The sequence below is a fragment of the Ambystoma mexicanum genome, chromosome 9 (assembly GCF_040938575.1).
Source record: "Ambystoma mexicanum isolate Mex_15411 chromosome 9, UKY_AmexF1_1, whole genome shotgun sequence".
In the NCBI taxonomy this organism is placed as follows: domain Eukaryota; kingdom Metazoa; phylum Chordata; class Amphibia; order Caudata; family Ambystomatidae; genus Ambystoma; species Ambystoma mexicanum.
The window spans coordinates 795967452-795993270 of NC_090931.1; the positions used below are offsets into that span (position 1 = coordinate 795967452).

The window sequence follows — 25819 nt, forward strand, 5'->3', positions numbered from 1 at the left end:
AGCATGGAGAGAACCTCTGGAGACATTGAGTTTATGGGGGAAGGTGAGGAAAGGGAGAACGCCACTGAGAAGGTACAGTGGATAGAGGGCCTTCTTGACAAAGTCAGCGATATGAGGGTATAAGGTGACAGAGGAGTAAAAAGATGACACCCAGGTTTTTTGCCTTACACGAGGGTGCCGGGAGAGGGTCCACGGAGGATGGCCAGAGAGTAGGAGGAAAGGAGGGGGCAGGAGTCCCAATGAGAAGTCGTACTGGCATTAAGGCAAAGATCATTAGCAGCACACCATGCCTGAATAGCAGTCAGGCAGTTGGGAATGAGAGGAAGAAGACGAAGAGGAGGGGGGCTTAAAGGAGAGCTGAGTGTCAACCGCATAACACTGGAAATTAGGAGAGAAGGTGGCGATCAGGTGGGCAAGAGGGGCAAGGTAGAGGATGAGAAGCCAGGGTGAAAGGATAGAGCCCTGAGGGACACCACACATGGAGGGTGAGGTGGACGAGAGAACGGGGCCCAGCTGGACCTGGGAGTGTCGATCAGTGAGGAAAGAGGTCAACCAATCCAGTGCCTGATCTGTGATGGTAAGGGTAGCACAGAGCCGATTTAGGAGGATGTCATGATTGGCAGTGTCAAAGGCAGAGGCAAGTCGAGGAGGATGAGTGCAGAGGGAGAACTGGAATCAAGGTTAGAGAGCAGGTCTTCATGGGTGTTCAGGAGAGCAGTTTCTGTGCCGATGGATGCTCTAAATCCAGAGTGATGGTCGTGGAGGCAGCCAGCAGATTCAGTGTGAAGGACTAGAAAGGGGCAGTGGAAATAGCGTGGTATTTTGCCAGGCAGGAATGGTTTGCACATGGCTTTTTTAGGAGGGGGTTGTGCTTGAGGAGAGGGGGTGGGAAGGATCCAGTGGCAAAGGAGTGGTTGCAGAACTCGGCCAAAGAGGGAGCGAGGGAGGCAATGTTGTCCAAGAAAGTTCTGGAGGAGCAGGGTACCACCTGTTTGGAGGAGACGTTCATAGAGCAGACTATCTTAGTAACCTCCTTGGGTGCTGTGGGTGAGAATGGGGAGAGTGGTTGGAAGGAGGAGGGGCCAAGGGAGGCCTAAGAGTAGGAGAGGGAGTAGATGGGGGGGGGGGTGAGTTGGAGGAGAGCGAGGCCAAGATGTCCTTGGATTTGGATAGAAAATGGGAGGCCAGGGCTATACATAGGGCCTATGAAGAAAGAGGAGCGGTGGAGACTGCAGAAGGACTGGCAAGTTCCTTACAGATTTTAAAGAGTTTAGCTGTGTTGTTGCTGGCTCTAGAAATGCGGCTTGGATGTGGACACGCTTCTTGGAACAGATGGGAGAATCTGTATTGCCTTTGGAGAAGGCAACAGGCCAGTTTGTCAGAGGATGTGCTTGAGGCCAGCCACTTCGGTTCCACGACTCTGCCCTTGCTTTTCAGCGAGGCAAGATGAGAATCATACCAATGAACTTAAGGTCCTTATTAGTAACACATCATGCACGGATGGGATGCAGAATAACTTTTACACCAATTAATAAAACCAACTCAGGAAGTTTGGCAAAAGTCTCCACCGACTGTTAATACCAATTGTCTTAAACAGGGAGTTTGTTATGTGTCGGGGACCTTCGGGTTGGAAGTCACAACTGAGTGCAGATAGAACACCTTGATATGTCTTCCACCGCATCCTGTCATACGTGAAAAAAGATAGCAGGCGCCCCTCTCTCGAAAGAACACGGCATGATAACCTGTTCAGTGGTTATTATGAGAGTTCGCAGCCATCTGCTTTTTGCTCACTGTACCTTTCACAGATGGGAAATATCCATTTGCACATCAGTCTTTGTCCCGCCCACATGGGCAGACCAGCACCAAAATGCTATGGCAATTCCTTTCTGAACAAGAGTCCCAACAACAACCCCATACATGTGTTTCAGCCTTGTTGGGCCTCATCAGTGGGGTGAAGCTGTGCCTCTCTGAGCACAGTGAGCAGGGAGTCCACGTCTGGTTGCCCCCAGGTAACTTAGGGTGACCAACCCCAAGTTCCTTTCAAAAATACAAAAAAGGTAGCAGGCGCCCCTCTCTCAAAAGAGTTACCTGGGGGCAACCAGACGTGGACTCCCTGCTCACTGTGCTCAGGGAGGTACAGCTTCACCTCACTGATGAGGCCCAACAAGGCTGAAACACGTGTATGGGGTTGCTGTTGGTACTCTTGTTCAGAAGAGAATTGCCATAGCATTTCGGTGCTGGACTGCCCTTGTGGATGGGACAAAGACTGATATGCAAATTAATATTTCCCATCTGTGAAAGGTACAGTGAGCAAAAAGCAGATGGCTGCGAACTCTCAATGTAGTTAATAACCACTGAACAGGTTGTGATTGGGTCTCTACAGTCAGGTGGACAACTTATGGCCACCCCGGTTATTAGATACACAGTATATCAGTGGCTCTCAAAACATGAGGCCCTTCGTTATATGCCCCTCTATAATTGGTTGGCACACTCGTACCCTTCTGGAACATTCGGTTCACTAGTAGCACTTGTACCCCAGGTGCCAGTCGGTGGACTTGGCTTTTGCTTCCCACCCAGTTAGCCCAACATCTCTCATGCCTTCTGCCATTTAGATTGTCTTTGAACTTGGCCTTGCAATGTATCCTTGCTCCTAAGAATATATGGGAGTACAGGCACACTCTTATCACAGTTCTGGTCTGCATGCCCAACTCCTATTTCCATCCTTGGCTCACTTGACAGGAGACCGTATTTCGGCCTGTTTTGCAGCATTTAATTGTCTTTAATTAATAAACTTGGCACTTATTGTGTTCTTTCCTTGTACCTTAATCCAAGATGATTCAACGTCCAACGGTTCCTGTTCTTTTTAGATAGATAACCAGTTCTTCGCTAGTTCATCCTTTGACACCAAGCCAAGAAGCTCTTCCAGGCCTTTCCATGCTCTTAGCTTCATGTTGCTGGGACACAGCTTTCCGATCCTTCTTCCTTCGTGGGTCTGAGCTTACTAAATATGTGACACAGATGTCCAGCTTCTATACAATAGCTACTACGTATAGCCAGCCTTTATGATTACTTAGTCTACTTGCGATGCTGCCAGTGGAGTAAGTTTACCGGAAATGTTGGGGGGGGGGGCATGACAACTGAAGGAAAGGGGCAGGGTGGAGGAAGGGTGATGTGGCTCTGACGGATAAATGCTAAACTATGACACCACAAGAGTCCCTTGCTGATGCTCTTTCATAAGACTGGTGGCGTATCTTTAAATTTTAATTCTAAAGGCACGCCAGTCTTCTGGAAGTTATAACACCACAGTGTGTCTTTAGAATTCACTGCATTCACAACAGTAACAAATGACAGTCTAGCCAATTCATAACACATACCATGTTTGCTTTATCAAGATGCCCAGAATAAAGTCATGTCACGTTAAGAAAGGGCTAGTCTGGCTGCCCCAAAATGCCAGAAAGAGTCTAGCTATGTAATATTTCATATTTGCCTTCTCAATGCCCATAAACAAATGCTGCACCTGCCAAGCGCCATATACTTACATACATACATACACACACACTCAAAATTCATACCCATTCACCATGGATGGCTTCAGGGCCTTTCAAACTTTTCAAATAGAAGAGGCCTCGAACCGCAGGGTTGGCCTCCAGCACCTGCCCTTATGTTGCCAGTCAGCACTCTGCGGTCTTGTAACACACCAATATATTCCTCTCTCTCTATTTTTGTTCTGGGGCTTAAAATGTGGCCTTTGCAGGGCTCGCATTACTAAGTGCATTTTCTCTTCCCACAGGATACACCGAAGTGTTATCATCTAATTGCCTTCTAACACTGGTTCCTCCATATCAGCCACTTGCTGACAAAGAAGGGCTTAGAGGTCTTCAGTGGGTATTTAGTGTTTAAGCTCCCTGCTGGCTGGTATCCTCGAGAAAATATGCGGCTATTAACCTTATCTTTGTCACCATTGTAATAATTATTATTAATTTATTGATTTATAGGGCGCCAAAGCCCGCAGGCATCAGGGCGCACAAACAAAAACACAGTGGACAAACAAAGGCACAGGACAAAAGCGCAGGAAGAACCAGCGCATCAGGGAAACGGCATTAGTTCAAGGTAGAACTACGGGTGCCTCACTGTTTTCGCTCTAAGCAGGGTGCCCCCCAACCATCTTCATTCCTGCCTGCCACCCACCCAGTGACACAACAACATAACATTCACAAACTTCATTCCACCCAGAACATACAAACAATGCCTTATTTATCATTCATTCAGACACAAAAGTCAACACACCCGAAATGTTGGTCTACTCTGACTTGACTTGGCTAAAATACATTGCCATGGAAGGACAGGACCTGACAAACAGTGCTTCCTGGGGGGTTCGGGGTGCTGCCACTTTTAACAAGGGCCTGGCAATTAGTAATAATTTAACGCATTTCATTGTTAGCATCTGAGTTTGTATGCATAAGTTTTAAGGCAATTGAAATCATGATGGGTGACTTGGTACTTGCATGTCAGGGGAGTGAGCAGGGCATGGGAGACAAAAGGCAGCTCATTCTCACAGTTCTTAAGTGTGTGTTTCTGACACGGAGAGTCAGCAGCTTTTAACATTCAAGGTGACTAGAATAGTCTAATTAGAATATGCAGGTGCAACGGCAAAGTTTGCTCTTCTCCCGGTGACTCTCGCAGTCTCTAAATGTTAGCCCCTCACTACAGGGTTAGCCCGCAGTCAGGGCCCACCCTAGGATTTGCAGGGCCCTGGGTGGCAAAAGATGTGTGGGGCCCCTCGCAGAAAATGATGTAAAGAAATGTGTCATTAATATCTGTAGGGATCAAATAAACTAACGTAATATTACGGTTGTAGCAATATCAGGCGTGAGGCTTTTATTGGAGCAGTCTACCAAGTGAGTGGGGACCTCAAAAGAAAGTACTGTGATGAGGAAGAGCAGGACAAAGGGTAATGAAGATCACCCGTAAGTAACCCAAACATACCTAATGTAACTGTACGTCCCAAGGATGTAAGGGCAGGGATTGGCCCGGGGCCAGATGGGGGAGAGCGATTTTGCTGCAGGATAGTGCAATCGCAACTAAGCCTATTTACCCGAAAGGTACTGAGGCAGTCAGAGTAAGCAATGACACAGGTCTACAAATGTCATCAGTAGGGCTCAAGTCCAGAAAAAAGTGTGGGGATCATTAACATACACACAGGGACTGAACACATCCTAAAGTGTAATATGCAAATTTAATTCAACTGGCCTTTCCGAATAGAAGAAAATTCAAAATAGAAATGAGCACTGTCGTTCACAAAATGAATCAATACCCGTAAAAAAAAAAAAACAGCTATAGGAGATTTTCCTAGAACACTGCTGCAAAGTATAAAAGGTGTGCACCCTCCTTTTAACCCAAAAATATATATTGAAATATTCTACGGAAAGCAAAATACCAAATGTGCTTTGAAGACACTTTTGTGTGGTTTTGTGGGTTCAAATGCTGTTGGGAGAAAACTTGAGTAAAGAAGATTTTTTGCATGTTGGCCTCAAAAACATACAATGGGGAATGGAGTCGGCACTGTGAAAAAAGTGAGCGGACGCTGTCGTAACCTCAACTTGTACCCTGAAAATCAGCAAAGGGCCAGGTAGAACATCTTCAGTTCATCAACCTCTCTTCCCACGTCCATGGAACTGGGAAATCATCCCAACAAATGTGCCCTCTGATCCATTCCCCTCCTTACCACGAAGTTTGGCTTCCAACAATACTCTGTTTTATAAATCGGACCTGAAAAGTACACGCATCATAATTAAAGTACTCCAGCAATATAGGAATCCTTATTGAAATATGTCAAACAATAAGAGTACAAATGTTGCGTTATTTTCACCCCCATCTTGAAGACTACAAAAACCAGAATGCAATTCCACAAAATTCTAAAGAATGGTTCATAGGCTGTCTTTGAAGACTTAATCACGACAAAAGATAAGGCGATATGCTAACCTTTTGCATCATTTGGCAAAGGCATACTTTATATGATGCGACTGAAATGTGACATTCTCCCCCCCCCCCCAATTTTCTTTTTTTTATTTAACACACTAAATGCGAGCATATGAATACTATGGATGAATACTATGAATACCACCCAGTCCAGCACCCTGGCAATGGCTGCTGACTTTGAGTCTGGCCACCAGCCACGGTGAGGAACTGAGCCACGCAGGGTATACCTGCTGCCCGCTTTATTTAATGGACAGCGCGAGCCTGGCTGGGTGCTTTAGCCAGGCTCGCACTGTCCAAATACTTATGCAGCAGCTGCAATGTGGCCCCCCACTGCCAAAAGATGGGGGGACAATTTGACATGCCACAAAAGTTGGGGGGACTTGTTCCTCCTGTCCCCCCCTATAATTAGGCCCATGGTTACTGCATCTGTACAGTTATTAAATGGCTTGCATTTTCTGCAGTGCTCTTCACACGTGCAATCTTCATTCCGCATATGAACGTTTACTAGATTCTTTATTTCGTCATCAGATTCCATACGGCCCATACATCCTTTTCATCAGCCGCTTTTCCCAGTGCGTCACACTCGCTTCATGTGGCGTCACCAACTTCTCTTTTCTTTCATATTCATATCCCTTCAGGGATTTCCTCCAAGAAATTATCATCTCTATGGAGATACATCATATTGGGTCTTCCCAATGGATACCTCTTCTCGAAGGCTCTCCGCGGAATAGGCACAATCGCTGGTGTCATGCATGATGCGACTTCTGGTTTCCAGCACATAGGAAGTATGGGGGCAGGACTTCCTGCAGAGGCATTCAGCTGCTCCTCTACACCAATTATCGCTCTTGCAAGCAGGCTTCATACAGATCCTCATGTCGGTGTCAAGGGTATTCGAAATGGAAAGGTGAAGTTTAGCAAGGGCAGAGTCAGTAGGAGAGTCACCAGCAGGGGTTGGAGGGGGAATGAAAGAGGCGGCAAAAGCATCTACTGACACTCGCTTCATCGGTCGAATGACGGAGAAGGAGACTGGCCTGGCGGAAAGAGGCTTAGCCGGGGAGCCCAAAAGCTCCAGGTGAGAGGAGAGGACGGTATGGAGCGACCAGGAGAGAGGTGTAGTGAGAGGGTTAGAGAAAGGGAAAGGGATGTCTGCTGCAAGGAGCGCATCCAGGGTGTGCCCGGCTGAGTGGGGCGGACCAGAGGAAAGAATGGTAAGGGAAAGAGTCACAGAGGTTGCAGAAGAGTAAGGAGGCAGTGCCAGGAGAGTCAAGGTGAATATTGAAGTCTCCAAGGAGGAGAAACTTAGAAGTAGAGGTCAAGGGAGAGGAGGTGAGGTCAGCCCACTCTGACAGGAAGAGAGAGATTGGCCCGGGGGGCCTGTAGATGGTGACAAGAGTGAGTGAGCGAGAGGGTATGATATGATAAGTAATTTATAACACGCCTGTACGCAAGTGTTTCTAGGCACAACAAGACAAGGAAGGGAAAACAGTACGAGGGCAAAAACAACAATTTACTAAGCCTTGTGTCATTCAGATTGCGCAAGTGTGGGGGCAGGGAGTGGGCGAAGTGCCAGGAGGTGAGGGGGGAGGGGAGAGTGCAAAGGAACTTGTAAGTGCTGCCAGGGAGGTGGCGCATGAGTGCAGAGAGTCAGTGCTCTGCAGGGTTGCAGATAAAGCCCCTTAGGTGCTCGGGAGGCCCAGAGGCAGTGCAAAGGCAATTGGTAGTGCAGGAGCCTGGTCCCATAAGTTCAGTGGGTGGCCAGGTAAAACAGTATGCGCAGCAGACAGGGACATCAGCGAGAGAGAGAGAAAGCGGAAGCGAAAAGGAAGATCTTGAGTTGCTTCCGGAACCGGAGGTGGTCATGCTCAAGTTTGAGAGTGCCAGGGAGGCTGTTCCCGAGGGAGGCCCCAGCAGAGGAAAGATCTCTACCCCCCACTCTCTGCTTGAAGAAACATCTGACCCTCAGAGAGTTGGAGATAGATGAGCAGAGGGCTAGAAAAGGAAGATGTTTAGGAAGAGAAAGTTGGAGGTAGTGCAGTCCCCGGCCCCAGAAAGCCTTGTGGATGATGCAGAGGATCATGAACTTGATCCTTGCAGCCACAGGGTCCGGTGGAGAGATTTCAGGGCTGGGGAGATATGGCTTGAGGCCAAGGACAAGTCTCTCAGTCCTGTTCTGGATTAGCTGTAAAGGGCAAAGAATAGAGGCAGGCAGGCAGGGGTAGGCGAGACACAAAGCTTGCAGACAAGGCATTCAAGGGAGGAGTTTCAACAGAGACTTTACACGCATTCAGGTGAACATACACCATTTAGAGATTTAAATGCATGCTGGTGAGCCAAAGAGTGAGGATGATCAAAAGAGAACATACTGACATGTGCAAGCGGGACCAGAGGACAACTGATGGACTCCAATGAGTGAAGCATACGAAGGATAACCGGTAACCACAGTGGGAAATGGTGTGATTTGCTACTTATGCTGGATTAAAGCTGGGGAATAGTATCACTTGCCTAGTGGCTTGAGAACTATACAGAGGAAAAAGGACAACCAATATCGTTCAGTGTCATACAAATAGTTGTTACGTAAATGCACAACTAACGTAAAATGGGAACAGAGAAGGGGTAGGTCAAGTGATCTGAAAAGCAAATGTTGAAAAAATGCTTTACCTGCACTAAATTTGCCATTTTCTCCACCTAGCACAATGGCTTTTACCGTTGGATCAAGGTTTATTTCCTTCAGTACTTTCAATAAAGATTCTTGAACCGCTGGACTAAAACAAAAACAAAATTCAATTAGCGAAGTCTCAACCAACTAAAACCTGCTCTTGGAGGGGTCACATGCAACATTGGATCGCTGGTTTTAGTCTATCCGTGCAAGTAACAGATGCTCCACAAAGACACTGTCCCTGGCTTGGAATTGATCCCCAAGACCTAGAGACAGTCCAGGGCAAATCAGTTTTTACAGATGTGCTTTGTCTCCCTAAACCTGCGGCCAGAAACACAATAGCGCTTACACGGGTCTCCAGCTACGGTTCCTAAAAGCCAAATCCTCTCCATGGGTTTGGGATATCCACATACAATACACAAACACAATGAATCTAAATTGAACCCTTTACTGGTCACTGGAACTAAGAAAAGAGAAGACCCGGGAGTTGCCGCGGCACTGACGTGGCACCATTTTAATAGTATCCGGGGACTCCACGTCAAGTTTATTCATGGAAAAACGATTTCTGGACAGAGGCTTGGCACTGCTCTCGGGACAGCGCCGCGGTGTAATCTCGCGAGTGGTGCTGCACTACACACACGACTTCTATTCAGATAATATATCAAGAATGCGCGCTGAGACAACAGGGGTGATATGCAAACGCTTCATAACACAGGGCCGTTTAATGGCAACGCATGCAGCTAGATGTGACTGGCAGCCGTCGGCCTCTTTGTGTCGCAGCTATTTATTGGGCACACTCTCGCTTACTACATGGCAACCTGTAAAGTGCCAGGCGTCACAGCGGCAGCACACTCCACCCAAGCAGCGGCGAAGATGACCATGCTTACCTTAATGCGTTCACAGGTGGGTTACTTATGGTGATCACAGCGACTGGGCCCAACATGCGTTTTAAAGCAGACATTGTCCTTCTCCGGGCGCTGCAACGAAAACAAATAGGAAGGAAAGAAAGCAGGGCGAGGAGATGTGAAACGAAGGCAAAGTTCACCTCCAAACTCAACCCAGTGCCTTTGGACTCTAGACTAGGCGCATGGTGACGCCTAGACCCGCCCCTTCTGTTCAAACATTAGTCGACACACTGTCAGTGAAAATCCCAACCAGTCAAATGGCGAAGGGGGGCAGAGGGGAGGGTGTGTGTATAATCTTCAACGGGAGCCTCGTTTCGACGCTACACCTCTCCATGCACTCTGACCTTTCATGTATGTCAGCGACACCCTCTGCCCGCCAATACTTTTTTTACATTTTATTTTTAATGTGATATGGTTTATTAAAGTAAACCTTACACAATTACATTATACAAATACACACACATATGTATGTGTATATATATATATATAGAGAGAGAGAGAGACAGAGAGAGAGAGAGAGAACTAAAAGAAGTAACATATAAAACGGTAATTAGCACAGTAAACAGTTGAACATTCATAGCTTTCCAGCGTAGATCTTTGGAAGGTAGCAAGAAAGTGCATACACATAAAGTGCATATATAGTTATCAGCAAGTTTTCAATCCATTCTGTTTAATGTAACCATTTTTACACAAAGCAGCCAAAAGATTTCACAAGTCTCAATCCATTATCCATATGAATATTCCGGAATAAGACGGATCACATGACTAGGAAAAGATGCGCCAATTTATACCCAGTAACCCTCAAGTGTCTTATTTTTGAGAATGCTTAGGATCTCACTGACACCTCTTAATGCTGCCAATACTAACGGCATACAGGTGCCAGACCCACGGCATACAGGTGCCAGACCCACGGCATACAGGTGCCAGACCCACGGCATACAGGTGCCAGACCCACGGCATACAGGTGCCAGACCCACGGTATACAGGTGCCAGACCGTATCCTCGGCCGTAATTGCACAGGATCACATATCCTCAGATCTTTTACGAAAACCTTACAGTTTGGATAGTGGTATATAAAGGTTTCTGGACATTCACACAACAGATGCTTAAGCATCTTGATAGTGCTTCTGACCCGGCCCAGGCGACGGATACTTTCAGATCTTGGTATCTGCGTTCTGACACCGATACCTTCCAGAGTTGCCCGACTATTTCATCTAAGTCTAAGAAAGGTAGATCTCCACTTGGGGCTGGGAAATGTTTTAAACACAAGTAGTTACCACATTCTTCCTCATCAAGATCATAAAACAGGGAGCATTTATTTACCGTGTGTGCACCAATCGTAATTCCAAAAAGAATTTGTTTTACTAGTTCTGGCTGTTCTATCATTATTTCTTTATTAGGATACATCATGGGCAGTACATTTACACACTCATTGACTCATGAATGTAGGTGCATGCCATCTTTTCCCCAGCATTTCATAGTTCAAGTCTGACTTGGGGGATTCAGGATTTCTCCATAGAAGGATAAGGTCTTCCACCCTGTTCGACTGGCCAGAGAGAGGAGACCCAGCTCATGAATCGGGACCACCACCACAGGAAGGCAGTATGGAAGGGAGAGAACTTTTTTCTCCACATCGTACCCTTCAGCTTTGGCCATATTGCATTTCTTGCTATGAGAAGAATGTCCGCATCACAGGTAACAATAGGAACAACCTTTGAATTCTAATATTTCAATATGGGCAACAGGGAAGAAAGACCATAATGTGTGGTTTATTTTTTTCATTTGGGGGATACAAACCATGCATTTTTCCTTAAGCATATCAAAGTGGGCCTCCATGTTTGAACTATTGTACAGCATGAAGCCCAGAACCATAAACTGGTTCACTGTTTCCATCCCAACTCCATTCATTTTCCATATGAACTCCTACTTTTCTCTTTCATTCGTACAAATCATTTTTGATTTGCTGGAATTAACCTCGAGCTCATGTACTGTCATCTAGCTGGCTATTCTATCTAAACTACGTTGCAGACCAATAGGTGTTCGATCCAGAATCACTAGGTCGTCCGCATATGCCAAATACTGAACATGACGGGTATCAATGAGAGGGGGAAAAGCTTTAGCATTGCCCGGGTATTTACGAGACAAGTACAAGTTAAAGAGGGCTGGCACTAACACACGCCCTGTCTCAGGCCTCGGTTTGTGCTGGTGGCCATGGACATATGACCTTTTCCGTCCAGCATTAAAATAACCTTGGTGCTTGTGTGAAGAATTTCCAACAAAATAACTCGTACTTTCCACTCTTCCAATTTCCTCCCCAGTTTGACCCGGCTCACCTTGCCAAATGAAGATGACAAATCTATGAGCACAGCATATATAGAGTGTTTCCTTGCATAACTCATCCTCAGAAGCAAACTCAATGTAAATCTGTTTAATAGCGTACCCAACACTTTGCAAAACCCGGACTGATCTTTATCCAAACGGTTAGCCTTAGCAGCCCAAATATTGATATCTCTGAGGGCGATAGATGACAAAATGTTGCTCCCCACATCCAGGAAGCGATAGGTCTATAATTCAGTGGCAGTGACCTGTCCCCCCCTTCTTGAAAATGGGGACCAAATAAGAGTTTCCATGATTCTGGGAACACATTGCTGGTGAGTATATTTCTTAGCACTCTTAATGACACGTCCCGGGTATGCTTGCCGGGCATCTCTGGTCGGCACAGACCTGGGACATCATAATTGTTCTTTTATAACGCACTTAACACTAGTGACTGGTTTCTAAGCACGGGATTGGTATTCAAACCTGTGTTGCGCTGTGTTGTCTTCCTTCAAGACAAACGTGTTGCCCCATAGCTATCCTTCCTCCCCAACATTGGAAAAATGGAGACTCCAGTGGCACCTTGCTCAACGGGCGTCAGGCAGAACTACGGTTCCCGGAAGCCTGCTGTTCACACACACAACGAGATGATGTCATCACGTTCCTGCACCATAACGACCAGCGTGCGACCCAGAACCAGCGTTCTCACGCCAACTCATATAAAACAGAAAAGGACGTCCGATGTGGCGCTCCTCCACAACTTTGGATTTTCTTTGTATGAGTAGCCTTGCTTTTTTCTTGTCTCTGAATCTTGCCGCTGGCCTATGGACCCTCTGTTTTCTGGACCCTGGATTGCTGATTGGATTTCCCTCTTTGGATTGGTTGCCTTCTACGTTGGATTTCTGGCTTTATTTTATTACTATGCCTCTTTTGGTTTGCTGCTGGATTGCCTTTGGATACTGTGTTTGGGAACCATGTGTGGCTCTTATTCCTTGGATTCTGGATTTGGGACTCTACCTTTTTTGTTTTTTCCTAAAGTGGAGTGGTATTATTTCCTTTAGTTTCTGCCCTCGTTCCGCCTGGCGTTAGTTCCTCGCGTACTGTGACTTTTTGTGTCCGTTGGTTACTAACTGGGTGGTTTTTCTGGCCTATGGACTATCTTTCCAATGGTGGGAGGTCTTTGGATTTCATTATGGTTCAACTACGTTATCGATCCCTTCTACCGGTAGGAAGAGCAACATGGGATTTGGAGAGAGGTGATTGTTTCACATGGGGCCTTACACCTACTGATTTGTTGTATTTTTTGTCTTTTCTCTCCCTTTTAGCTTGGGAGTGGAAGTCCCTCTTGCCTTTTCACTTGGGGCTTCGTGTTTATTTTATATCACTAGAGCCGTGCTCTCAGGAGCAAAATCTGCCTGAAAAGGAGACCTGTTGCCCCTGAACATTGCTATGCGGAAGAGGTAACTGGTTCTCAACACTTAATTAAATACTATATCAAAGTTGAACTCCCATTTTTCTTGTCGCACACTGCGTGAGCCATTCCCTATTTCTCCAGCATAATCATAAATGCTTGTTTGGACATAGGGTCCTCATATGGTACTCATTAACAGTGGCTAACTATGGACTGCACAGCCTCTGCCAGACCCCCAGTCAGCCTTTCCACCTTCCAAGGTTGATAAACAACTACCTGCGAGTAACCATTAAGTATAGTTGCATTACTATTATTACCCTTTCAATTCTATAAAGAGTGCTAGATAGTTAGTGAAATTGAGTTTAAAACGGCCCTTTTTCTAAATAAATCCAAGTAGAACAACCATGGTGTAAAACAGTGAGTAAAGGGACAACAGACTCTGTTATGAACTATACGAAAGGTCACGCTTGTAATTAAATGTGGTGCAATGCAATAGTATATTAAACCTCTGTGCTTTCTTTTTTATAAGTTTACTTTTTGAACTGAATCACTACCAATTTTGGCAGATAAGGCACAGTGAGACTGAATGATTTGCCCAGGATCACACACTTTGTTAATGGGCAAAGACACAATTTGTGAAATGTCTGCACTTCACACTATATAGCTTCCCAGTTCTAGTTGTACAGCATGATATAGCTTCCCATTTCTAGTGGTACAGATTGACACAACGATTTGTGAATGTTTGCCTTTCAGGAGCTAAAATAACCCTCTCCTGCATTTTAGTGGCACAATTAATTTTATAAAGCAACCAGCAGAGGCGTTGCTAGGGGCAGGGAGGGGCTGAGGGGGCTGTAGCCCCGGATAGAAGCCCTGGAGCTACAACCAAAAGGCTAGGAAGCCCCGAGTCCCTACAGTCTCAACATTAGCATAGCCCAGGACCTATTCCAGACCTAGCAACACCCATGCCAACCAGACAATACATAAGAATTCCTTATAGAAACAGGTTAATCAAAAACAACATGTGTTTTTAATTTCAGTTTCCCCATCATAAGTGGAAGACTTCAGGAAACCGAATGCAAACAGAAATGCGTTTTACAAATGTAGTACTGTACTTTTAGGATTTAAAGCTAAACAACTAAAGAAACCAGATAGCTCCGCCCGTTGAGCGCTCACTGCTGTGATCTGAGCGTGATCTGCAGGTCTCAGGTTCGATTCCCGCAAGGCCAACTCAACCTTCCATCCTTCCGAGGTCGATAAATGAGTACCAATTTCAGTTGGGTGATATTGTATGTAAATATGTGCTCTGTAAAGCGCTTTGGATTAAGGCACTATATAAATTACACTTCATTATCACATGGGAGCTTGTTATGCGGATGTGAACATGTGCAATTCTACAAAAAAAAAAGCAAACCATTTAATTTGTGACAAACATCATAGAAATTAAATTGACATTTAAAAGAACGAAGCTTGTCCTTCAATTTGATTTTCGCCCAAGAAAAATCAAGTCATTAGCCAAATGGCGCTGTGTGACCTCATTGAAGTCACTGACCTCTCAGCCTTCTCTACTCTTCAGTGCTGTCAGGAACGAGATGGCGATGCAACATAGCGTCCCGGATATTACTCCCCACTGCCTTCAGAAGTCCGTATTTGCTAGACCCTAGCAAATACTTGGGTAAGCACGCCTGGAATTATTAATTAAAGTATATATTGTCTGCAACAAGTCCCACGATTAAGTGTCAATGTTTGGGTCATTATAACTGTCGGGGTGTATTTGAACTTCACTGACTTAAGATAATGGATGGTGCCCGCATCTCGAGGAAATTGTCATATTTATACTCCGGGACTTGGGCCCATATTAAACTGGGTCACTTGTATTAAAGAGAGGGTAGATACTCCGCTGGATATAAACACAGCACCAGCATTTAGAATCTTTGTATCCCAGAAGCACTAAAAGAGAAGAAATCTCTCCAAAGAGAGGCCAAACTCATGTTTCAGTGTTGAGCTATGCCATCAATGCTGTCATGTGGGGGAGGGGCACAAATAGCTATGCAATGCCCCAGATCAGCTCATGACACATGCTCAAGAAGATCACTGCATAATCAACTCCACAAAGACCAGCATTACGGCTTTGGAGAAAACCATGCAGCCATTTCAGATGGGCCTTGGAAGAAATGGGGGCCATCAAAGGAGTATACATTAGTAGGTCAGTGGAACCATAGCAGCCCTTACAGGCTCCGAGTAGAGCTGGTATTCCACGGCTCCACTTTTGGAGGCCTATATATCAAACATTCCTCCCGGCACTGACGTATGGTGCTGAAGCCTGGCTAACTTTACTCCCATGCAATCACACACAGAGATCATTTCTGGGATATGGAAGAGGAGCACCGTAAAGCATTTTACAGGCAGTACTGTTAGTAAGGGTTGCCAATGTGCCGACCTTCCTGCCACTTCAAATTAGAAGTCCAAGGGGGGCAATGTTGAAGTGTGTTGTTGCACACCGAATTCACGGAAAACCCCCTGTGCTGCTGCTTATTCTTACTGATAGGTTTTTATCCATCAGCGGTGATTTTGGATACCGAGGCTTGAGCCTCATTACTCCACCTTCTCGGGTCGAGTGTGTAGTTGTGGGTTTGTATTCTTCTTGGTCTGTGTGGTCTTGTCACAGTACCCTGTTTCTACATACACACCTTATACAGGGCCAGGCCTATCCCAGGACCACAGACAGTGCATAAAAGACTGCTGTCAATCATCTGGCCTGAGCTCATCCCTCTCCACCCAATCCCTGTCAGGCACTATGCCATGCATGACGTCAAAGTGTATGTGGGCGCATGGCTCCTCTTCTTATGTTGTATACGGTAGTAATCCCAATTAACATGGGGCGCCTGGCTGAGTTGTTTAACCTCCTGCAAAAGGCCTGGTACTGAAGTGTTGACATTTATCTCTGTGTCGCTTATAGACATGTGGATGTGCACCTTTTCAGGGGCAGATTTCTGTTTATTGAGTGTGCAAGGCAGGGTTGAGACCGATTGTTGCAGTGCATCGCCTAGCAAATGGCTGTTTATTCATAGCAGATGTAGCCAAGTTCCCTGCCTTGCTGTAGAGGTTGCGGTGCAGCCCGGGAGGGTAGCTCAAGGGTAACGTGCTCGCCTTGGAAGCAAGACGACACGGTTCGATCCCCGAGCCCGCGCTTCCAAACCTCTGGCTATTAAGCGCGTTATAAATAACCTATCATATCATAGCTGCCCTAGTGTTGCAGGGCCCGGGGGCAGCGTGGAGAGGATCCCCCCTGGTCTACCTACCCCTCCACCCCCCACCTGTGAGCTTGGCAGGCACTTGTTTCCAGGGTACTTAGCATGGCCCCTTTGTGCAGGATAGCGTCACCAGTGGAATCCCAGAAAGTTGTGGGAAGAATCCACAAAGATCCCCATACTATAGGAAGTAGACTCCCATGGGTGGCCAGGGGAAGACTGGCAAGGGAGGCAGGGTGGCAATTGCAACCCAGGCTGGCTGGGCAATCCTCCCTGGGCCAGAGCTGCATAATGTAACAAAGTATCAGAATCCAGCATGCCCCGAAGAAACGAGTTCTGCAAAGTATTTCAGCAATATTGTAGATGTTTCTCCACAGAGAGTGAGAGGGGGAAAGTTCTAGGCTTCAGGGACATGTTCATGCTACCCAGTAGCAATATGCAATTGCGCCCCATTCCACATTGGTCTGTTAGAAGCCCCTGCAGCTCATCATGACCCCCTACTAGCCAAGGAAGCAAAGACTTAGCAGCGATTATCCTCAGTTTCACTCTAGGAAAGGGCTTGCCCCATGTTCTGGTGAATTTCTCCATCACTCACAAGTTCATTGCAAAGAGTTCAATGGCACCCATAGATGGTACTATATAAAAGGTAATAGAAATGGCTGTTGCATTGTTTGGCTGTTTGTCATACTCACTGTTGGGCGCGGTTGAACAACACTCGCAGAAAGATTGAACATTGAGGTATTGTTAGTAGGCTACAAACTCAAGGGGTCATTCAGAGTTGGGTGGGTTTTTTTGTGATGCAACATCATTGGAGAAAGTTACCACCTCAGTCAGTGGAATTTCTGAAAATACACCCTATTCAAAGTTTATTTCAGAAATACCACCTCCGCCTGTGGCAGCTTAACAAGATATTTATTTCATCCATTATCACCATCAATGTGAAGGTCAAAACGGATTGTGTACAGTATGTGCCGTTGTGGATCATACCACTACTGCACATTTGTATGCACAAAAGGTTAATTCTGCTATTAAGCATTACAAGGGCTAGGTGGGGAGGGGTGGGTAGTCAGAAGTGCCCACCTTTTCACTACCTTAAATTGGTCCTTTGCAAAAAACGTGTTTTCAACCTAGTGTAGGGCAGTAACTGTGCTTCTCTGCTGTACAGTAAAAAACATTAAAAAAAAGATTGGGGTCAATCTTCATTTTTACCATGACCTAAAATTAGGTGGATTTTCTACAAAAATGCCACCTAAAATACTGCTGCCGGTATTCCCATGGAATAACGCCAATGGCATTTGATCAAATACTGAATTGGTTGGATGGTAAAATCGGTGGCATTTACCTCTACTGCCGATTTCACCATTAGCACCCAACTGAATGACCCCCTAAGCCTGTGATCATTTTTCATTGTCTTGTCCAGAACACTCTTATCACGTGTGACCAACAAAAGGCACACATGCAAAATCAACAACAGATACAGATATATAGATACAAAGTCACATAAATACAGACGCACAGACACACTTTTACACACACGCACGCACCCAAATCCTTCCTTGATAACACAAATAAATATAATAAGCCACTCTTGCTTCCTCTCCATCACCGGATCCCTGGGGAATTCCCCTTGCAGCTCCCTCTGCTTGCATGAATTGAAATATGCAAGCGAATGTCTAATTAAGTGCATCTTGGAGGCACAATAAAAGCCCAGTCCCCTTGATCTGTGTTGTCTAAGTGGTGACCCCATGTACGCATTTTACAGCAAGACCTCGTCCACAGCTTCTTGCCATGTCTGAGAGGCTGACCGGCAAATCAAGGAGGTCTACTGTCTACAAGTGAGCAAGGACAACAGAAGATGGTGTGGGAAAGGAATGGGCTTGGTGTGATGAGCCATTTAATGGCTGAGTGGCAAGGAATTGGTGACTGAGAAGTGTGTGGAAGGCAATTGAGGTAAAGGTGAAAGGGTCGAGCAAACGGGGAACAGATGTCTGAAAGTTAATTGTAAGGAACAGGGGTGCATCAAAAATGTGGTGCAAGGCAAGGACACTGAAGAGTATGGGAGGGAAATAGGCTATATGGGTGGGAAATAGGCTAAATAAGCAAGAGGAATACATCTGGAAAGGTCAGTAGGTCAGCAGTTTCACAGTTGCAGTGACCTGTGCCTGACATGCATGCCACTGCACCCATGGCGAGACAGGCTTGACCACTTTCTTTTTTGTGACAAAGTGATGCATACTTGCTTTATGAACATCGGTTTATATTAAGACTGATCTTATATTTTTTCAGGTTGATTAATCATGTGACTTGGTGCTTTGAAATTACACACAATTTTATAGAAACACATAATTATAGTGGGTATACTGTCTGAAACATTTGCCTCAAGATACAGATGATGAAGAGGCTTCCCTCTTGTAAATACATTGAAAGCTCGAGTTATTGTACAGTGTACTAGATTATCCCTTGAATACCACATTTGCAGAATTAGTTTTGTTGTTTCTAATATTGAAGATGGAAAAGGAGAAAATGAAGTCTTTTCTGCTTTCTAAATTGGAAACTGTGGGATCAGGAAGATATGACTCAAATCCTTACCTTCCACACTTCATACATTATGCAATCCCATGCCTTTCTTTTCATCACTGTCTTATGATAATGATGTGTTATTTATATAGCGCCTTTATCCGAAGCGCTTTACAGAGCACATATTTACATAAAATATCACCCAACCGAAATTGGTACTCATTTATCGAACTTGGAAGGATGAAAGGCTGAGTTGGCCTTGCCGGGATTCAAACTTGCGACCTGCAGATCACGTTCGGATCGCAGCAGCAAGCGCTAAACCCACTGAGCCATCTTACCGGCTATCTTTCTTATCTTTTTTCCCTTAACTTTCTGTAGATAAAGTCTTACGCATATGGGTTTATAATATATAATGTTACTTCCATAAATAATTATAATGTTAACAATTTATATAATGCATGCTGGTAGGGAGGCAGGATTCCAAGTGAGGGTGTTATGTTGTAGCGGGTTGAGTAGGCAGGGTGCAGATATGTGTTTTGTGTTGTGGGCTGGGGAGGCAGAAGCCATCCTGGGTCTTTTGTCGTGCCAGCTCATGTTTGGCTCCTAGATCGAAGCCAGATTCCCTGGTTTAGCAGTGTCTCTGCGTCACCACCTCTTTACATTGGTCTAAAACTACTGATGCGATTGGGTGGGAGAAGATATAGCCTGATGTCAATTTGCAAACTGGGACAAAAGGAAAACAAAGCTCAAACCCCAGCTTTCCCTTTTCACCAATTATATTATCTGGTGAAACCATTTTACTATGCTTGGAATGTGCAAGTGTTTCCTGGGGTCCAGGTCCAGGTCTCTAAGAAACGTATTATTGTAATGTTTTTTATTGTGTTATAGCCAAACCAGAATTTTCACAGTACATAAACAAAAATATAAAATCTCAGTATAATATGCCATGATCATACTATTATCGACAACAATAAAATCACATAACATATTTGAGAAGGTATACTTCACATTTATACGTAAATTTCAATCAACATAAAATCAACCATTATACTTTTATGAAACCTAATACCTGTAACACTTTTAGAACATGTGCGATGAATTTCAATGCCTGCTATTAACCTATCCCAAAACATTTCGGAGCACAGGCTATCCAATTGCGCCAGGTGCCCAACTTGTATCTCCATGTGCCTCTGCAACTAATCATGAAGTGCCTTAGCGTTTGCTTCCCAACCTCCTCACACAAAGAACAGGTATGGACCACTTGTACGTTCTTCGACCTGCAGTACTGGATTTTGCCCGGGTGGATTAAATTCAGGCAAAATCTTAAAAATTCCTGCCTATATTTTGCATTTGGGAACTGCTTCAGATACCCGGGGAGAAGGCCTCTTGGTTTATATAATCAGAAGAGAGAAATGTTGCCAACACTAGTCCTCGCAAACCTTCGATAGTGCAGATCCAATCCATTCTGCCCAACGCCTTCTTAAGACCAATAGGATTTGCAATTAGATCCCCCCCCACCGAGCGCTCACTGTCAGTCAGGACCGTAATCACAAAGTTCATTAAGTTCAGCAAGAATGGGCTGGTCTCTCTAGCTAACAGAAAAGCTATATCCTTGTATAGATCGTTTTCATCAGGACCAACTATTAGCCTGTAGAGCGAGATGAGCCGCCACTCCACATGCATCTGCATTGATTGGATGCGCAGCTCATATCTCAAGTTCACCATTGGTAGACTCCAAGGGAGCCTCAGGACCTTCTTCCAAAGAGATCCCTATATCTTAGTCCAATTTAGTTTGCCGACCGGGGGCCTTGGATGCATTCCGTATAGCCAGTGGTCCAAGTGTAAGAAAGGAAGTGGTGGAACTATGTTCCCTGCCGGCCTGAGCCCGCTCCCTACAAACCCCATTGCCACACCTCCTCCCAAGCCCAATCCAAGCCCCCAAACAAACATGCTTGCTATTTAAGGAAATGGTTCAACTCCTTCTTACACTTTTATTTTAAAACTAAACTATTCTGGAACGGTTACCTTTTTAAAAAAACGTATAGGAACAGTAACACTTTATAAAAAAAAAGTAGAGCAGCACCTGTCCCAACCGGTCCCGCCCAGTTCGACCACTGAGTATAGCAAAGAAGGCAACACTTTTGCGATACAACATTTTAGCAAAGGGATTACCGACAATTTACAATATGTTGCCATATGTTGCCAGTAGTCTCTTCATCTAGCAGGGCAGCTGAAGGACTTTGTCATTCAGATCTTCCTCGATCTGGGCCAGTGTTGAGTACGAGTACAATTTAAAGCCCAAATAAACCACTTCCACCTCCACCAGAATCACTTGCCTGCTCAGTGACCACTTAAAGTTCGGGATGATTTTACCAGGTCTTCTGAAGATCACAATTTTTGATTTTGCTGGATTAATTTGGAGCTTGTTTATTTTTGCATAGTCTTGCAAGCCTCCCAGGAGGCGATGTAGCCCCACAGCGGCATAGTGCAAAAGGACTATATCGTCAGCGTATACGAGCCACATCATTGGCTGAGTGCCAATCCTGGAACTTCCCAGTGCATGTGGAGTCAGCACCTCCTCCAGATCAGCCAGTTCTAGATTAAAGAGGAGGGGAGCTATTATACAACCTTGTCTCCCCCCCCCCCCCGCCCACCGGAATCGGGGCTGACAGGTGGCCCTTCATGTTCAATCTAACCTGAATGTTGGGGTCCTCATAAAGGTGAACTATTATTGCCAGTAAGTGGATGGGAGGCTGGGATTACAACCTGGATCTTTTGGTTCCAAACTCAGCCAATGGCTGGCTGGTTTGCATTTAGAGCACTGAAGTGGATTGCTCACAATAATGTGCGTTATTAAACCTAAAATAAATGAATTGTTAAATGTACTGTAGCACATTATGTCAGGCCTCAGAATGTACACTTTCCACCCGAAAATACAGACTGAAAATGGATTTATGGAGATTAAGAACTGATGTGCATATTTAGAACTGGGGGGGGTACGTGACTTCGTGGCTGGCTAGCAGCTGTTTTTCCACCTGTTATGCTATTATTTCTATGCATTTGCATGTTTGGCAGATGCAGACAATGGAGTACAGTGAGACGTGCCTTTGCTTTACTAAAGTGTTTTGTGTAGGTGTTCATTTTGTTTCTAAACGTCGCCACATTTGGCAGACAAGTAAACAAAAACAAAACAAGACAATGGTTTTCCCAGAATTTCCAAATGTGTGTCTAGTAGAAGTAGTGTTCACCTTATGGACTAGCCCTCTTTTCTTTCTGTCTGATCATCTCCTCGCTTTTCCCCTCCCCCCATTTCCAATTTCTTTTCTCCCAGCTTTTCCCTACCCCTGCACTCCCTCTATTCTGTCCCCCCCGCCCCCCTCCTTTCACCTCTTCCCCTCCCCCATAACGTGGAGGGACTTGAGACATGCACATGCCAGGGTAGGGAGAGAAGGTGGTACTATTTCTATCTGGGTTTGAGAGCTGTTGAATGGAGGTGCTGCGCCTCTAAGAGACAGAGGGGGGATTGCATGTGTGTGGTACAATTTGGGATGTGCCTGCAGAGGATTAACTAGAAGGTGGTGAGTGGGCAAAGAGTGGGGAACTGTAGAAGGTTGCAATTAGTCAAGGGCTTGCTTGATTTGTTTGTTCGTGTTCAGAGATGTGCATGGGGTGTTGTTCAGGAAAGGTAGCACTCTCGTAGTGGACACCCCTGATGTCCACACAGTGAGGGGGGGCATCAGGGTAGTCCGGGCTGGGGACTGGGGGTGGGCGGGTGGTAGGGATGCCTAATAGAGACCACAGTAACAAGCTGCTTTCCCCAACTAATCTTCACTAGAGACATTGTTTCTGTGTCTAACCAAATGAGAAGTAATTTTCTGCTCAGAAAAAAGCTCACATTCAAAAGGAACACATGTCCAAATTGGTGACGAACACGACTGATATTTTTCAGACATTTCTCTGTTAGTGTGAGTATTGAGAAATGAAAACTAAGCCTACTGTGCATTGTGTGCTCAAAGTGTATAATTATCAGACATATGTGTTAGAATTATATATGTATATCAATGTTTCTGTTTCCAAAATGTTCTTTGATGTTATGCAAGTCACCCAGGAACTATTGTGCAATGTATCCACGTGCCCTTTCCCATACGAATGAGGGCATTTTACTAGCTTATTGAATTATGTATATACTGAGTGAAAGAATATTATATTTTCAAACAGCAGTTTATTAACAAACTGAGCCAGAGAATTGTACTTTCAATTTGCAGACTGAATGCAAAAAAAGACTACAAGAGATCATGCTGAGTGACCCAAAAGACAGGTTTGTAGTGTCACATGATTGTTATTGATGCTATCATTGGGGTATTTATTCAGCGTGGACCTACCTTCAGCAAGCAATGGAGTGGAGCAAGAACACAGTGAGGGAAGCGGATCGTAAGGGATCAATATAAGGGAGCAGAGAGCCAGCAACAGTGATGGAGAAGGGTGGGCAGGCAATGTGGCACCAAGGGATCTCAAGTAACCAGAGAAGAAACAGTGTGGAGCAGATCGCCCAGAGTCAGGTTAGTTGGAGAGTGGAGGGTGTGTGGACCTCAGCATCACAGAGAAGCCATTACTTGAAGAGGAGTGTCTTCAGCTCCATCCTGAAATATAAAAGAGGTGGGGCACTTCTGGTGTAGACAGGGAAGGGGGTTCCAGAGTCTAGGGGCGTTGACAGAGAAAGCCCATCTTGTGGTTCTTTCCTTCTTGCACCAGCAGATTTCAAGTCTGCACATGTCCTTGCATCTTGCTTTTGATTAATTGTGTGCACATGTATTTTGTGTGTGGAGGGGTGTGTGTTGGTGATGTGTAAGTATGCACAATGCATCCATGTTTTCGACTGCAAGGGACTGCATCATGGAAGTTCTTAGTAGTGACAATGCTGGCTTACAGTGTTTGTGCAACAACATTCAATTTGTTATATTGCAAATTTTAGAATAGATGTGGATGTGGTTTCATCAATGTGATTTACAGTGACCATACAAGCCTAGATTGTGTTAGCAGCTTGGTAAGAATTATTTACAATGACAATAATGTCATAGATTGTGACAGCAAAATTAAAGTCCTCTACTCCAGGAATGCTTGCATTTATTATAGACTCAACCTCTTGAAATGCTTTACACTGGAAATGCAGGGCTATTTCGTGTGTGCAGCTGCATAAACACGACTTACAATGGCAATGCTAGCATATGTTACAATGACAAAAAAGTATCCAATGGTACTGGATTCTCTCGTCTCCTGCACACCTTAATGCTCAGAGATCAAAGATATCCGATTTGATGCACAATCTTACATCTTTCACCGAGTGGAGCCCACACCACACCACTGTGGCAGCATGATCATCATAATCATTAGGCATGAGTGGTGGCCCAGGCTGGTACAGAATACGCTCCATCGAGAAGCATGGGAAGGGGGCCTCAGCAGGGCTTGCAGGGGAGGCCCACATTTTGTTTTGTGTCACTGGAAGATAGGGCTATGTCCGTGAGGATGGAGAGAGTGTGTGGGGGATGCGGGGGGGGGGGGTTGGGGCTTGATACCGGAGAAATAAAATACCTGAGCTGCACCATTTGTAATTAAGCAATATGACCCGAGCGGCGAGGGCATTACCGACTCAGGTAATGCCCCGGGGCCCACAGCGAAGGCCCCGGGGCATTACCAGAGTCGGTAATGCCCCCGCCGCGAGGGTCATATTGCTATTAGTATCCCGGCCCGCAATATTTGCGTGACCGGGGTACTAAAAGCAATTTTTTTCTGTCCCGAAATGCTGCGCCGTTTCGGGACAGAAAAAAAGAAACGGCCAAGAAAATGGCCGCTGCCATGGAAAGGGAAAAAAGAGTCAGTTTTCCCTTTCCATGGCAGTCATCGGGAGCAGACGCGCTGGGAACACATGTGTTCCCAGCGCGTCCGCTCCCAAAAAAGGATCAAGAATAAGGTAAGTGGGGTTGGGAGGAAAAAAAAAAAAAAAACGTACCTGCGTCCCCGGTGGGGGACGAGGAAAGCCCCAAGCCGTGTGGAGGCGCGGAGCGGGGATGGCCCCGCTCCGAGTCTCCACACGGCTGGAGACTTCCCTCGTCCCCCGCCGGGGACGCAAAAAAGGATCAAGAAAAAGGTAAGCGGGGTTGGGAGGGTGGGAGTGGGAGGGGAAAAAATAAAACGTACCTGCGTCCCCAGCGGGGGACGAGGAAAGCCCCCAGCCGTGTGGATCCCCGCTCCGAGTCTCCACACGGCTAGAGACTTCCCTCGTCCCCCGCCGGGGACGCAGAAACAAGAGGGTAAGTTGGGGGGGGCGGGTGGGAGGGAGGAGAGGGAAGGGAGAAAAAAAAATACTTACCCGAGTCCCCGGCGGGGGGCGAAGGCAGCCTCTCAGCCGCGGGGAGGCCCCGCTTCGAGCCTCCCCATAGGCTGAGGGGTTGCCACGCCCCTCGCCGGGGAAAAAGGCTGTGGAATCCCGACGGAGGAATTCCCGGCCGGGTATGGACCTGGCGAGAGCCAATCAGAATGCTTGTTTCATTCTGATTGTCTCTCGCCGGGGTACTAATTACTCTTAATCATGCATGGCGATGGGTAATACAGACTAGCAGCTCACACTAATAATATTACACCGGAATTGAAAGAAATAAAAAGAAGTACCTAGGACAGACTAGCTACTGATCTCCTTAATGTTAACTGATGTCAAATGTATTGTGCACTATACGCAAGAGCTAATCAAAGTACAGACACGTTTCTCTTGTCCACACAATTGCATTGTGCA

At 45.8% G+C, this 25819-nt stretch overlaps 1 protein-coding gene across 1 annotated transcript in view; it reads right to left on the minus strand.

The window, feature by feature from the left end:
• The window catches only part of EHHADH (enoyl-CoA hydratase and 3-hydroxyacyl CoA dehydrogenase), a 318280-nt gene that overhangs the window by 264641 nt on the left and 27820 nt on the right, over window positions 1–25819 (minus strand). The window contains exons 2-3 of the mRNA XM_069615744.1: window positions 9523–9612; window positions 8638–8741 (exon numbers count right to left, since the gene is read on the minus strand). Of these exons, the coding sequence (XP_069471845.1) occupies window positions 8638–8741; window positions 9523–9596 (178 nt within the window). The 5' untranslated portion in view covers window positions 9597–9612. The remainder of the gene's footprint in view (window positions 1–8637; window positions 8742–9522; window positions 9613–25819) is intronic.